General features: G+C 38.6%; 1 protein-coding gene across 1 annotated transcript; it reads left to right on the top strand.

Annotated features, from left to right (window-relative positions):
- Positions 1–874: 874 nt before the first annotated feature.
- LOC146710637 (homeobox protein Dlx4a-like) lies at positions 875–13081 on the top strand. The gene is made up of 3 exons (XM_085453237.1): positions 875–1781; positions 4652–4848; positions 12082–13081. The coding sequence occupies exons 1-3, from the start codon at positions 1454–1456 to the stop codon at positions 12322–12324; spliced, it is 768 nt and encodes a 255-aa protein (XP_085309363.1). The 5' UTR covers positions 875–1453; the 3' UTR covers positions 12325–13081.
- The last annotated feature ends 294 nt before the right edge of the window (positions 13082–13375 follow it).

The raw sequence follows: 13375 nt of genomic DNA, 5'->3' as shown, positions 1-13375 counted from the left end.
TGTCCGAGCTTCTGCTCTGCCAAAATCACAAGTTTTGAGTTTCTCTGGAAGGGCAGTGTTTGTTATGATTGTCCTCCAGGTGTGGGGCCGCAGTCAGTGTGTGTGTGTGTGTGTGTGTGTGTGTGTGTGTGTGTGTGTGTGTGTGTGTGTGTGTGTGTGTGTGTGTGTCGTTTCTACATTAACGTTTTGCTTAAATGAAAATGAAAGAAATAGAGCAATAACTTGAGAACTTTTTTTTTGCTCTGACAGTGTGTTTAATAAAAAATATTATAAAATAAAAACATTTAAAAACACCAACTTTTCGCCAGCATCTTATAAATATCAATCATCCTCATCCGCCTTATTTGGCTTTCTGGCAAACAGGAAGAATTTTATTTTGGGAAGGAGTTTAATGAGGCGATCTGTCTGCTGCTCTCAGAATTACTAATGACTTTAAAATAGGTTATGTATACATTTTATTGTTATTTCTGCCAGAGGGTTCGAACATCCTGTACAATAAATTCCTGTTAATACAATGTACTTTAAAAAGTTTAGCACCAATTCCGTTAAACACCAGAGGTCCTCGCAGATTAAAGAAGCGAATCGTTTTCACAGTAATAAATACACATCAACCCAAAAATAAGCTCGTCAGTCAGTATTAATAAAATGCCTTCGTTAAACTGTTGTGATCCAAGCAGTTGTTGACCTCATGAAAGGAAAATATGTCTGCAGTTTTTTATTTATTTATTTTTGTACATGTTGTCACACTTGCGGAAAAATGTTTTAATGGCCGTTCTTAACTTGAAGGCTTCTTTCGGCATTCTTAAGGCCCTCTCTCCGCCACAAGCTCCGGGAAGAGCCGGCTGCCCCGCCGCTGCCGGTTGTGATTTGTGTGACACGGTTAAGCCCTGCAGCCAATGAGCGCGCTGCTTGTGCCAAATGGAGGCAGAGAGGGGGTCAGAGCAGACGCGCAGTGCGCTCTCAGGTTCGGAACACTCTCCAGTTCTCTCCGCTGCCAGGAGTCTCTTTACAACAAACGGGGAATCGAGCGGGAACCTGGTTGTTTTGGCCCGAGAGTAGGAGGACGTCGAAGGATATTCGTAATTAAACCTGCTGCTTGGTTAAGAGTTCCTGTTTTGTTTTCTCTGTTCGCTGACTTCCCCTGTTGGTCTGCGTGTTTCCCTGCCATTCGTCCAGTCTTCTACTGTTGGACTTAATGCTTTTAAACACTGAGCGTGATGTTTGTGGAGCTTTCAGCTGGGATGTAGCGGAGGGCAGACCCACCTAAAGTCACTCCACGGGAATACAGAGACGCTTTGTTTTTAAAGAGCTGCTTCTTCTTAAAGTCTTCTGTTTTCTTGTGGGGTGTTTTTCTTGTTTCTTTTTAAACCAGTTGCCTTATCATGACCCTCATCTGTAGGTCATAGCCGACCCGTCGTCCTCTCTCCCCTGCACATCGCTGCCCCTCTCCCCAATGATGACTATGAGCTCCATATCAGACACTTTAGTAACGTCCGATCCGTCCAAATCCGCGTTTTTGGAGTTCGGTGGACACAGCTACCCTGGACATCAACAACCTTCGCCAGGCTTATCCCACAACCATTATCCGGTCCACGGACTGCACGCTGTCGGACCCTCGCAGCACGATGGGCCCTTCTCCTCCGGGGCTTCCTCTTACGGTCGCCCGCTGGGATACCCACCCTACCACAGTCCAGTGAGCGCGCATCACCCCGGTGCCTACCTGCCTTATCAGCACGGTGGTCACAGCGGCGCGCTCGGACACACCAGACTGGACGATGCGGGTAGGTTTACGCACAGAAATGAATAAATGTTTGCTCATTTCCTTGTTTCTACACTTTGGTCTTTAAATATGTTCGTGGGATTTTAGTTTAATTTATTTGTCAGTTTAAATGTGCTGAAAGATGCCATAAATAAATAAATCCGACAACAAGCTAAAATACATTATTAATAGTTCGATGTGTCATTTTTAATAGTAATTCAGTCTGAAATTAATCACAGAGGACATTAAAAGAATAAAACATGCAAAACTAATAAGGATAATCACAGCGGATGAACTCGGACCATTAAAATTCTTGAAGTGGGTCTACAGAAACATGAAAATAAGCCGCAGCGGAACGCAATAATTGGATCCACACACAGGTCGGCCACAGCGTTGTGTTTAGCGTATTTTGGGGTTGGCCGGGAGATGTGTTTAAGGCCTGCGCAGACTGTGTGACTCTCCGGCACAGGCCCTGTGGTGTCCCGCGCTCCCCACCAAAACCCAAAGCCTCATCCTCATGCTCCAAATATTAGCCGTCACGTTTCCCTCTGAGCAGAAACCAAAGCCTGTGATCTGACTTATCACACTACCACAATAAACAGAATTAACTAAATACGAAATGGACGAAATTAAACGAAAATGTCATTTTAAACGAAAAAAAAGTGTTTTATAGATTTGAGCTTTTTTTTTTTCAAAGTGTAACAAAACTAAAATCCAACCCAAAGGGAAAAACCTGATACATTTACTTCATATTCTTATTTATGTCTTTGCTTCATTGACAAAGACGTGCAGTTATTTTGTGTAATATGACAGATTAAAGCTACGAAAAAAACAATAAACGCCAATAAAAATAAAACTCCACGTAAGATGAAAACGTCTCGTCAGAATTTGGCAGCAGGAGCAGTTAACAGATACCGGGACGATTACGACTGTTTCTTTTGTTTTAAATAATATCCCAGTGCAGATCACTTTTCTTTCACATTTTCACTTTTTTAAAAAAAAATTTGCTCTTAATTTTATATTTTTATTTTCATCATTATTATTTAAAGAATTTACTATTACATAAAAAACACGTTCATTTAAACTAAATCTTTACATAGGATTATTTTTTTTGTCTATACTAAAAATGTCCTTGCCTCACATGCAGTATTTACGGTCATTTCAGCATATATTCAGCTTAAAATCTGGTGACTTATTTCACCAGTTTACAAAATATTGAGATGACAGGAACGCTGACAGAGACTCTCAGAGAGACAGAAAACAGCCGTCTTGTATTAGATACACATAAAAAATGGCAGAAAAGCTTAAAAATGAAAATAAAATTCTGAAAAAGTACACAATGTTTTTATGTTTTCTCAAAAAGAAAAAAAAGTTCTCCATAAACATGACGCAGGTGAACATGACGCAGTACTTTCATCAGGTTTACTCGACTGGTTTTATAAATAAATTCTGCTTCTGTAAATGCGCATCGACAGACGAACAGATGGATCAGCTCAAGGCCCATTTCACAATCTTTCACAGCAACTGCAGTTTATACATTTTTAAAGCAGATTTGGAATCAGTGGCAGGGAAAATGATCAGTTACAAAAACACAAATAAATACGACAGATTTTCATTGGTGCTCACCCAAAATCTGTCTTCTTGGACTTTTGCTGTTGAAGTTTTACACCACGCTCTAACTCACCCAATACATACAAGTTAAACATCACTTTACACGTTAACTGTGTTGTACAAATCTTGGTCTGTGAGGGACTCTGCAGGGCTTGTTGACATGGAGTTCTTTTTGGACACTTTGGTCACCTTTATGAAATGTCCAGTTTCTTGGAACAAGGGTCACACCTTAAAAACATACATATACGTTTTATTATATATGGATATGTGAGCCAGATTGAGCTAATAAGTGTTTTACACACTAGCGCGTTTTCTTTCTAAAAGAAACCTTCCCCTGTCAGGTCGTTTCTAAGCACCCACTGTGTTTCTGTCCCCCGGTGTTGCTGCGCGTCAGCTCAGAGCGTAGCTCAGATACAGAATGCAAGCATCTTGTGGGGCCTTGGCTTTTCTACAACTGTTCTTTCCTGCCACTGCAAGCTGTGAGCTCATGTCATAACAAAGATCAGAGGGGGTGTACGTACGCACAATATAGCTTTCCTGAAAAAAATACACAAATACAAAAAACACAAAGAAAAGCTGAGCTGCTTTGATGTCTGGATAACTGTAAGTCAACATGGTTTGAAAAGAACCACCACTCACTATCATTGCACATGTCATAGTTGTGACGCTACCTGATCTTTAATCATTACATAATATCACTGGGTAAAAATGAGCTGCTGTGGGTTGATTTACTGTAGCTGTAGTAGTTTTAGCCAGTATCAGCGGGTTATTTTCCTCCAGTGTTACTTCAGGTTCCTGGATTTTTCTAGCCTTGAGTACTGGGTGAAGTTAACTACTGCTTCTGCGCTATATCCATTTTTAACAGCACCATCCAATTTTAGAGGGGAGCTTATTATTAATTGTTGTTAGTATTTTGAATCCAAAATCTTTGAATGCCAATTTTTTAATCAACACATGTAGAGATTTCTTTTTTTATCTTTGAATTGTAGATGTTGGGACAGTTTTCACAAAATACTTTTCAGTGTTATTTATACTTTTTGTACAATTTCTAATATAATAAATGGTTAAAAAAGAATTTATGTCAAAAACATTATAGTATAAACCACTTTTTTTGTCCAACATCAATTTTCAGTGTTCACACATGAATATTTTATATCTCGTAATCATTTAAATGTTAAAATGATTTTCTACAGTCTTTTTGTGACATAGAAGAGCCCAGCTTGAAATCCCACTGTTAACATTTTTCTGAACACCGTCCTTCTGTCCTCCCTTCTAACGCAGAGCATGAGAAGCCCACAGCGGTGATAGAAAATGGAGAAGTGAGGCTCAATGGAAAAGGGAAAAAGATCAGGAAGCCTCGGACCATCTACTCCAGCCTGCAGCTACAGGCTCTCAACCAGCGCTTCCAGCAAACCCAGTACCTCGCCTTGCCCGAGAGGGCCGACCTGGCCGCCAAACTGGGCCTCACGCAGACACAGGTTGGTATGAGCTATTCACACATGGACAAAGCATGCACAATAAAGCAGTGTAGACGGTCCCTAAATTTGAACATTCGTAATATGTTAGGCATTAAAATGTGAGCAGGATGGAATGACACTTTTAGGAATATAATTAACCTGTCTAAGGTAAAAACATTATTGCCTATGATGTGAAGATTTGAAAACATTTCCAGTGTGAAGTGACTCTAATAGAGGGTGTGAGTTGCAATTTCACCCTATTTTCCAAAGTATGCATGACACAAAATTAGAGCTACTTCTTAACCGAGCTCAATCACACCTCGGATTGTTTTCTTTGTTCTCTGCTAAGCCCAAACAAGACGAGCGCTGGTACATTCATGCCGACTGATGCCAACATTCCTTCATCTGTAAATTAGACATTGATGTAGCCAAACATAAGTGCAATATGGCATAAACTCTGTCATGAAATCTTCAAATGCATGAGATGGGAGAAAACATTTGAAAATGCAGAGCAGTGTGCTGGAAACCGTTTGCGCAGATTTGTCTCCACGTGTCACCAGAACAGGTTCAAAATTGGTTCACTGGGACTTTCTGCCTGTTTTGCATCTCTTTGAAATGTGTGTGCGCACTCATACACATGTGGAGACACCAGCAAACGAATCCCAACAGCTGCTGTTTTGTCTGTGAAGCTGCATCGTGTTGTTGTGGCGTCTAGGTAAAAATGATTTAATTGGATATTTTAACATTTATTTATAATTCACATTTTTTATAAATGTCCATAAAGGCTGAACCACGTTAGCCAGCAGCAATCCAGCTTTTATCCAGTCAACAACACTTCGATATTTGCTGTTCTGAATCTTTACGTTACAGATCAAATCCCCCAATCCTCAGTTTTATCATAGCGTTAGAAAAACAGGCAAATGTGTGAATGAAGGTGCATTTTCTTCAAAATACGAAATGTAGTAACTTACACATTTTGCAAAATACATGGACTGCTTTAGAAATAGGAGCCCTAACTATATATTCAATACAAAAATATTTTATGTACAGTTGGAATCCACAAAGAAACGTGTAGTTGGTTGTAATGATTCGTGTATAGGCTGATTATTTCACCTAACATCATGCACTGCTTTGAGTATTATGACTGGACCCCATGAAACTAATTGTGGGGAATGGAGCATGCTTGTGTAGTACAATGTGGAACACATTGCTAATGATTAAAGGTAGATTTTGTAGTATTTATTTAACAAATACAAAAAATGTAGCACTATATACATTTGGCACTGACCATTTTAGGATCAAATATATCTTATTTTATTTATTTACTTTTTTGGGGGGGAGGGTAGATTCACATTTCTTTATAAGGCACGTGTTTTTTGTGAGACTCAACTTTATGGGACAAGTGATAAAAAACAAAGTGTGACACCTGGTTGGTCTCGTTATGAGACATAATGAACATTTTTAAAACTTACCAATGCAAATGACATAATCGTAACAGAACTAATGAAGAAAACACACTCATAGACCAGAGAGATGCTTTCCATTCCAGCGTGTTTTCTTTGAATAAATCCTTTTTAATGATACTGAAAAACTGTTGTGTTTTTCATTGGGGCTCATCAGCCATAAATCTCTATATCTGTGTAACTGACAAAGAAAAACAGTGGAACGTGTTTTACTAACTGCTTTATTTTGTCAGTGTCTGTGTTTATTACTGGGCCTGCTTAAATTAGCAATGTGCTCATTTAAGCTGATTGCTGATTCTGATTTGCTTTGTCGGGCAGTTTTCCTGATATTGTTCAACACAAAACTTCATTTGAGAGGTGCCAAGAAGTCACGAGGTAGTGACGCTGGAAAATCCAGATTACTGACAAATTTTATGTTGATATTTAGCTCCAGTGATCCACTGCTGTCAGCTAGTGTAATACTGACTCAGTGCAAGAGAAGGCTGTAAGAGGCATGGCTGTGTCGTCTCTTTTGTTGCACCTCTATTGCCAACTTAATGTAATTCATTCATCAATTCAAAATAAAGTAATAATAACTTTGTTTATAATTTCATATAATTGATACAATTAAAACTTAGTTTAACACTGTGATGTCCAAACGCTTGTTAAAGTGCTTGAACTAGTGATGTATTATTTGAGTTGAGCTAGTGTTTTTGCCATCATGGTAGCTCATGGTAGGATGTATTTACTACCAAATTCATCTGCACTAAGCAAACTGACTTACCAAGAGGAGAGTCAGTCATTGTCTGTAGTTTCTTAAATATGATAAATAAGTTGGTTTCAGCTATTTTCTAGTTAATGAAAACTGAAAAAGTGGAAGTTTCACATAAGCACAGCCAACAACGACAGAGTCTGACAGTGATATTATTAAACATTTTGTTTCTCTTGGGAAAACCAGTGCAGAGCTGGAAAACAGGAAGTATTGTCCCTGTGAGTAACTGGTACATGTAGACTGTAGACAAAGTGGCCAACTCTGTCAGTCAGCAGAGTCGTTGTTATTTATGGATAACAGGAATCTATAACAACAAATTATAGCAGTGCCTTACTTCCATGGGCTTATGACACTGTAGGCTCTGTGTAGAATAATCACAGATACATTGCGCCTGTCCAAAAGGTGAAGAATAAAGGTTTGAATAGACAGCAGGTGTCCAACTGGGGAAACATTAGATGACACTGTTTTGGAATATTTGAAATACGATCCATGCTCGCCTGCATGTGTGTGCACACTCAGCAACCATCAGCATTTGATCATCAGCTGAATTGTCCTAATCCCATATGAATTAACTGCAGCAGCTATGTTTACACTAGAAGTAAGAGATGATCCATTCATTTGTCTTCATCTTTTGTAGTGGTATAGTGGTTTGCTTTTTTATTGTGGTCTGCTACAAGTCATACTCACATGTATGCTCATTGAGAAGCACCATTTTTGAACTCGCTCCTTGTTCTTCAAGGTGTTTTGGATCAAAGGCAGTCAGTTTGTACGGATCAACACAGTATGATTCAGCTGGTTGTGGAGTACAATGAGCGCACATGTGATGGTAGTTTGAGGAATGGCAGCACATTTGTATGTTGGATTGTGATGTTTAGCGTGTGGGAGTCTTCTTTCTTTGAGTTCCCATTTCAGAAACACGGCACAAAGTTACTGAAGTTACTTTTATTAGTATCACATACCATTTGTTACATTTGTTGCATTTCTGTAGGCTAGGTACAAAATAACTCACTACTTTTTGTCCTTTTATCTGGATTTTTTAAATGTCCAGTTCCTGATGTGTAAATGTTTCCATTATAACACACTCAGAAATTCCACAATAGAACGAAAAAAGCAGCATTCGTTAAATACACCCTATGCACAACGCCACATGTTGAAGATGATGGTGCCTTTTGTGAAATGTTCATATCCAGCTTACAGTTGATAGTACAGTTGGTGTACACGGTACAGTTGATGTGGTGATGTGGTTGGGGAAAAATGTTGCACTTAAGCGTTGTTGAACTTCAGCATCTTGTATACACAGCCCACTATTTTCAGGGGATCAAAAGTATTTGGGCAAGACACTCATAAATAAAAAGGTTTACTGCCTTCAGCTTTGACACAGTCTTCCGCTTCTTTAATCAAGAGTTGCCTTGCCTGTACGTTTCAACCTTGATTTTTATTTTTCATCCAATTCTTGGTTCTATTAGCAAATTTAACTTTAATTTTTCGGAATGTGGCAACAGTAATGGAAACGGGTCCAACTAGCCAGTAAATAGACAGATGGGAACAAATATATTAAACAAACCAAGAGATTAACTAGATTAGGTACAATGTTTTAACACTCTGAGGTCAAAGTCATCCTCAGTGTTAACCCAAACCCAAGCCCTATATTTTTAGGGAGGAAAAAAATGACTTTTCTGGAAAAGAGTGAAGAGCTTTTGCTGTGTCAGTTAGAATAATTGTCTTTGTTTCCCCTTGTACTTATATGTCAGATCATGTCATGCACTGAAAAATTATCTGAATCAGGAACTGAGGATGAATATTGGCTTATATTAATAATGTATATTATTAATGTACTGGTCATGTAGAACTAAAACCCTGCGATCCTTGAAATTTTATTATTTTCTTTCATTTTCTCTAATAAATACTTTCTATTTTGTTTACTTTCCACTCCTTTTTCTTGGTCAAATGATTTTGAAACATAAAAACCTCTGATGTTTTAGGCTAGGCTAACCAGTATTGCTGTAAATATAGAGAATTGCAGGTAAAATATGTGCAGTAATTTTAAACAAAAAGCAACTTTTTATATTTTTAGGCTTCTTTACGACATAATTAATAGAAGACACAGAACAAGTCCTACTGAAACCCACAGTCAGCTGCATCTAGCCTGTGTGCTTATATGTGTTGGCGTCTGCTGTGCATTCCTCACGTACACGGGTACACGGGTGAGCTTTTCTGATCACGGGCACACTCATGGAAAACATACGTAGTTTATGTGCACGCATTCACCCACGGCCACGTAAATGCACGCGCACACACACACTCGCACACACTTGAAGATAGCGATCATGCCATTAGGCTGCCAGCCAGCGACTGACCACTTTCCATCGAAAAATAATGTTCCCAACGCAGCTGAGAAATGGCACGTAGCACTGTTCTAATGTTTTTCCTCGAAACGTTCCCTATCTCTGTCCATCTCTCACACACACATACACACCGTCTATACAACTTCCAAATGGAAGACATCTGGACAAAAAAAACTTTTTTGACAAGGACTTTAGTATATGCAGACAATTAAGTTTGTTAATTTTCACACACACTCTGTGTCCCTCAGTGGTCTTTTGCCTGCCTTTCAGCCACCGTCTTCCCTTAAAGTCAGAGTCATTAGCCACACACTCAGAAAACTGTCAGCTCCGTGTTGCTGCTGGAATATGAAACCAATAATTACAGATGACATGCTCTCACTGAGGATGCTGTTGATTGACTCCTGGCCTCTTAAGCTACACTCCAATCCTTCAGGTTTTCATCCACAGTGTAATACTGCAGGGGATTATTATATAGTATTCAATGCAGTGTGTGACTATCACTTTTTATATTAAGATTAATATTATATTAATTTAATAATTGAACTTTAATATGATTTAAAACCTTCCTAAATGTTGCAGCTTGAAGAATTCAAAGTGGATAATTTACAATTTAATTAGTTTTAATTTCTGAAAAGCAGCATTATCGCCTTTAATTTTCATATATTATATCGTATATTTATGGAGTCTATGCTTTTCACAGCTGGTGACTGGCGTCAGTGGATATATTGGAACAATAGAGTTTAAATTAAATGTCAAATTTCACTCGGCATGATTTCTGGCTGTTTCAGTTCAAAAGCTGGGTGTGAAAGCTGGACATTTTGGGATTACTGGGAAAGGGATAATTTTTTCCACATATTCCAAATCAATTACAGCACTCTGAAATTAGAATTTTTATAGATTAAAATATCTTCCATAAAACCACTTCACAACAGTCTTCATAAATACCCATAAACTCCCCGGGTAATAATTCCTAGGACTGGAGAAGAAAACACTTTCAGGGCCAAGAGTGTTTTCTTTTCTTTTGCTCACTCTTTTATATTTCTTCTCCTTTGTTGCTAGCCAGAACTGTGCTATGGGCGCAGGTTTTTTCCCCTTTACAGCACAGTTAAAACCCATTTCAGACAAAAGTATCCTTCACTGGCTCTGTACAATTATACATGATTCACTCGTTCCCGCTAAGCTGACAGGTTGGCCGACAGGCATATTTGCGTAATTTGATGCTCAATTTGCAAGCATGCTGGAAACAAAGAAATGCCAATTATATTAACAACGTAACTAAATCATCTGTAACCACTGATAAATGATTGAAGTGATATTCATCTAAATACTTTGAGATATTTTAATTATATGATGCCTGTAGTCACATATTAATATTTTTGTATGAACCTGCTGGCTAATATACTCACAGGATTGGGTAATATGCTGACCATCAGTTTCCATTGAACCCGTCGTTCTATAAGATGCAGGCGTTCCAATAAACAGCTTTATGTGTCACACCAAGATAGTTTTTAAAACCCTAAAGGAGCTGTATGCAGAGTAATGTGGGTGTGACAGTGTGATTCAAGTACCTTATCATGTGCTGGTGTTTTTAGCTGTAGGAGCTAACTATAGTTTCCCTGTAATATTACTCCAAGCTTACTCTCTGTTAGTACCGCATTGAAGTATAGGCACATCTTACGTGTGCTGCCTATTGTTGCCTGGTTTATGTAACCTTACACTGCCTTATTGTTTTGCTTTGTTTTTGCCTGCCGCAGGTATCACATTATCACCGCTACATCATTAGGTATCATTGCTAACATGTGCTAAACCTTTTAATGTTTCCAAAAACTAAAAACAGAAACAGTTGTGCAGAGAAAAACTGCTTCCTCGCTGAGTTCAACTTAAAGGAAGCACCTAAGCTAGCACCTAGATTTAAGGAGCCCAAAGCTAATGTTAATCTGCTCATGCACATCACTTACCTTTGGTCATCACAGCTGTTAGTGCTAGATAGCAATGACTTTATAATGATTCAGTTATCAGGTCATCTATATCGAAATCTTTTCTTCTTGTCAGTAACTGTGGTGAAGGAGGGTTCACTCAGGCTTAAGGATGATCGGATTAGATTTTACTGTGATCCACTGTTAGCAACACATTGAAGGAATTTCTTCAAATTTGGCAAAAAAAACCCTCCATTTGAACTCAAGGAAAAACTGATTAGTTTTGTGGTTAATGGCAAAATTATAGGAGAGATTGTGACAACACCCACCTTGATTTTTAGGTGATTGTACAGTTCTTTTGGGCTGCTGGGCTGACGATGCTAATAAAGCACATATTATATGTGCCTTGGTAAAGACAGTTGTAAACTCCAACTTGACTTGTTGGTATTCGTATACAACCACAAGGGTGCAATGAGAGTTTAACCTGATTTGATTTTAGTTGTGAACAAAGTGTTTTTAGATGTATATTTATGGTTAAAGACTCACCCACTGTTGTGTTGGTTACTGATTTTTTAAAAACTCGAGGAAGAAAAAAAGAGGACAAAATAAGAACACGGTGCTGAATAATTCTTTTAAATAAAATTATTTACTGAGCCCATGACCTTAAAATAAAACAGTCACTTTATGATAGTTTTGGTCTTTATCTTGTAATAAATCACTCAATCCAATCACAGCGTTTCCTGTATGACTCTTAACTCTTGTACTTTTTCTTTTTCTAGGTGAAAATATGGTTCCAAAATAAACGATCTAAATACAAGAAGATCATGAAGAATGGGCCCTGTGGACCCGAGGGAGAACACCTTGCCCCTCCACCACCAGCCTCCTCCTCGCCGTGTTCCTTGTGGGATATCAGCATGGCTGCCAAAGGTGCACCGGTGCACTCAGGAGGATATGTGAACAATTTTGGACACTGGTATCCCGGACACCAGCAGGAACCCATGCCAAGAACTCAGATGATGTGACAGACGGGGAGATGCGACGCTTCCGGGACAAATTGCGGAATTATTCCGGCAGGCTGAACTGAAGCTCTAAGAGACAAGGACATTTTTTAGAGTCTGAGCCACTCTGGAGGCAAAAATATAAGCAGCAGCTATGCAATAAAACTAAAGTGGACAGATATAGGGGAAACTGCTAAAATAGCTGTAAAATACACAATATTATAACAGAAAGAAATACTACAATCAGTACAATTTTCAGACGAGTTGAATTTACTATTAGCTGTTAGCGGTGTGTTGATGATGTCTGATAAGCCTTGGAATAAGGGATCGACAAAGTGGCTCAGGTCTCATTTGTAAAATATAACTAGCGAGATATGAATATTGATAAACTTCTCCGAGACTCAGCTATGAGGAGTGAATCATCAGATCTACCAGGCTGAGCAGTAAGTGTTCGGTACTTACACAAAGCCATAGCACTGTGTATACCTGTTTGAAGTATTTCACTGTCATGTTTTTGGTGTTTACTTTGCCAGTTGCCTAATATCAAACTGCGCGTATCCGACTCCAATTTAAAGCGAGACTGCATTTGTACTGGTGACCACGGGTCCAGGAAGTCTCAGTTACAGTATAAATATGGTAAATGTCAAATGTAGCTTTACAGTAGCAGTAGAACTCAGCTTTTCATTTGTATGAGGAGGAATTTAGCTTTAAATATATTTTTTTTAAAATAACCTTACCTAAGTTAAAAAAAAAAGCCTAGTTCTGCCTCCAGAGCAGCTCTGCCTGCTAAGACATTTTGATAAAGCTACAAGTTAACACTATAACTCAAAGCTAATGCCACCACTGCTTCCGGACTTTTCCGGAGGCTTCTTTTTTTCTTTGCCTTTTATTTGGGTTTACACTCGGGCAGGTACATGTGTAAAAAGAGGGCGTCCTCATAAATATTTTTTAATGAACAGTTTGGTTTTTTAATGTTAAATACAGATAAAATTAAAACACAGATGAAAACAAACGTTCTTGTGATGCTGACATTTGTGTGTTTGTGTTCTGTGTAGGATCCAGTGCAAAAGGCAAA

Source organism: Copadichromis virginalis, linkage group LG4, assembly GCF_057382275.1.
Source record: "Copadichromis virginalis isolate Kocher_CV1m ecotype Utaka linkage group LG4, C_Virginalis_male_GT1.1, whole genome shotgun sequence".
NCBI lineage: Eukaryota > Metazoa > Chordata > Actinopteri > Cichliformes > Cichlidae > Copadichromis > Copadichromis virginalis.
This window is presented reverse-complemented; position numbering and strand designations above follow the sequence as displayed.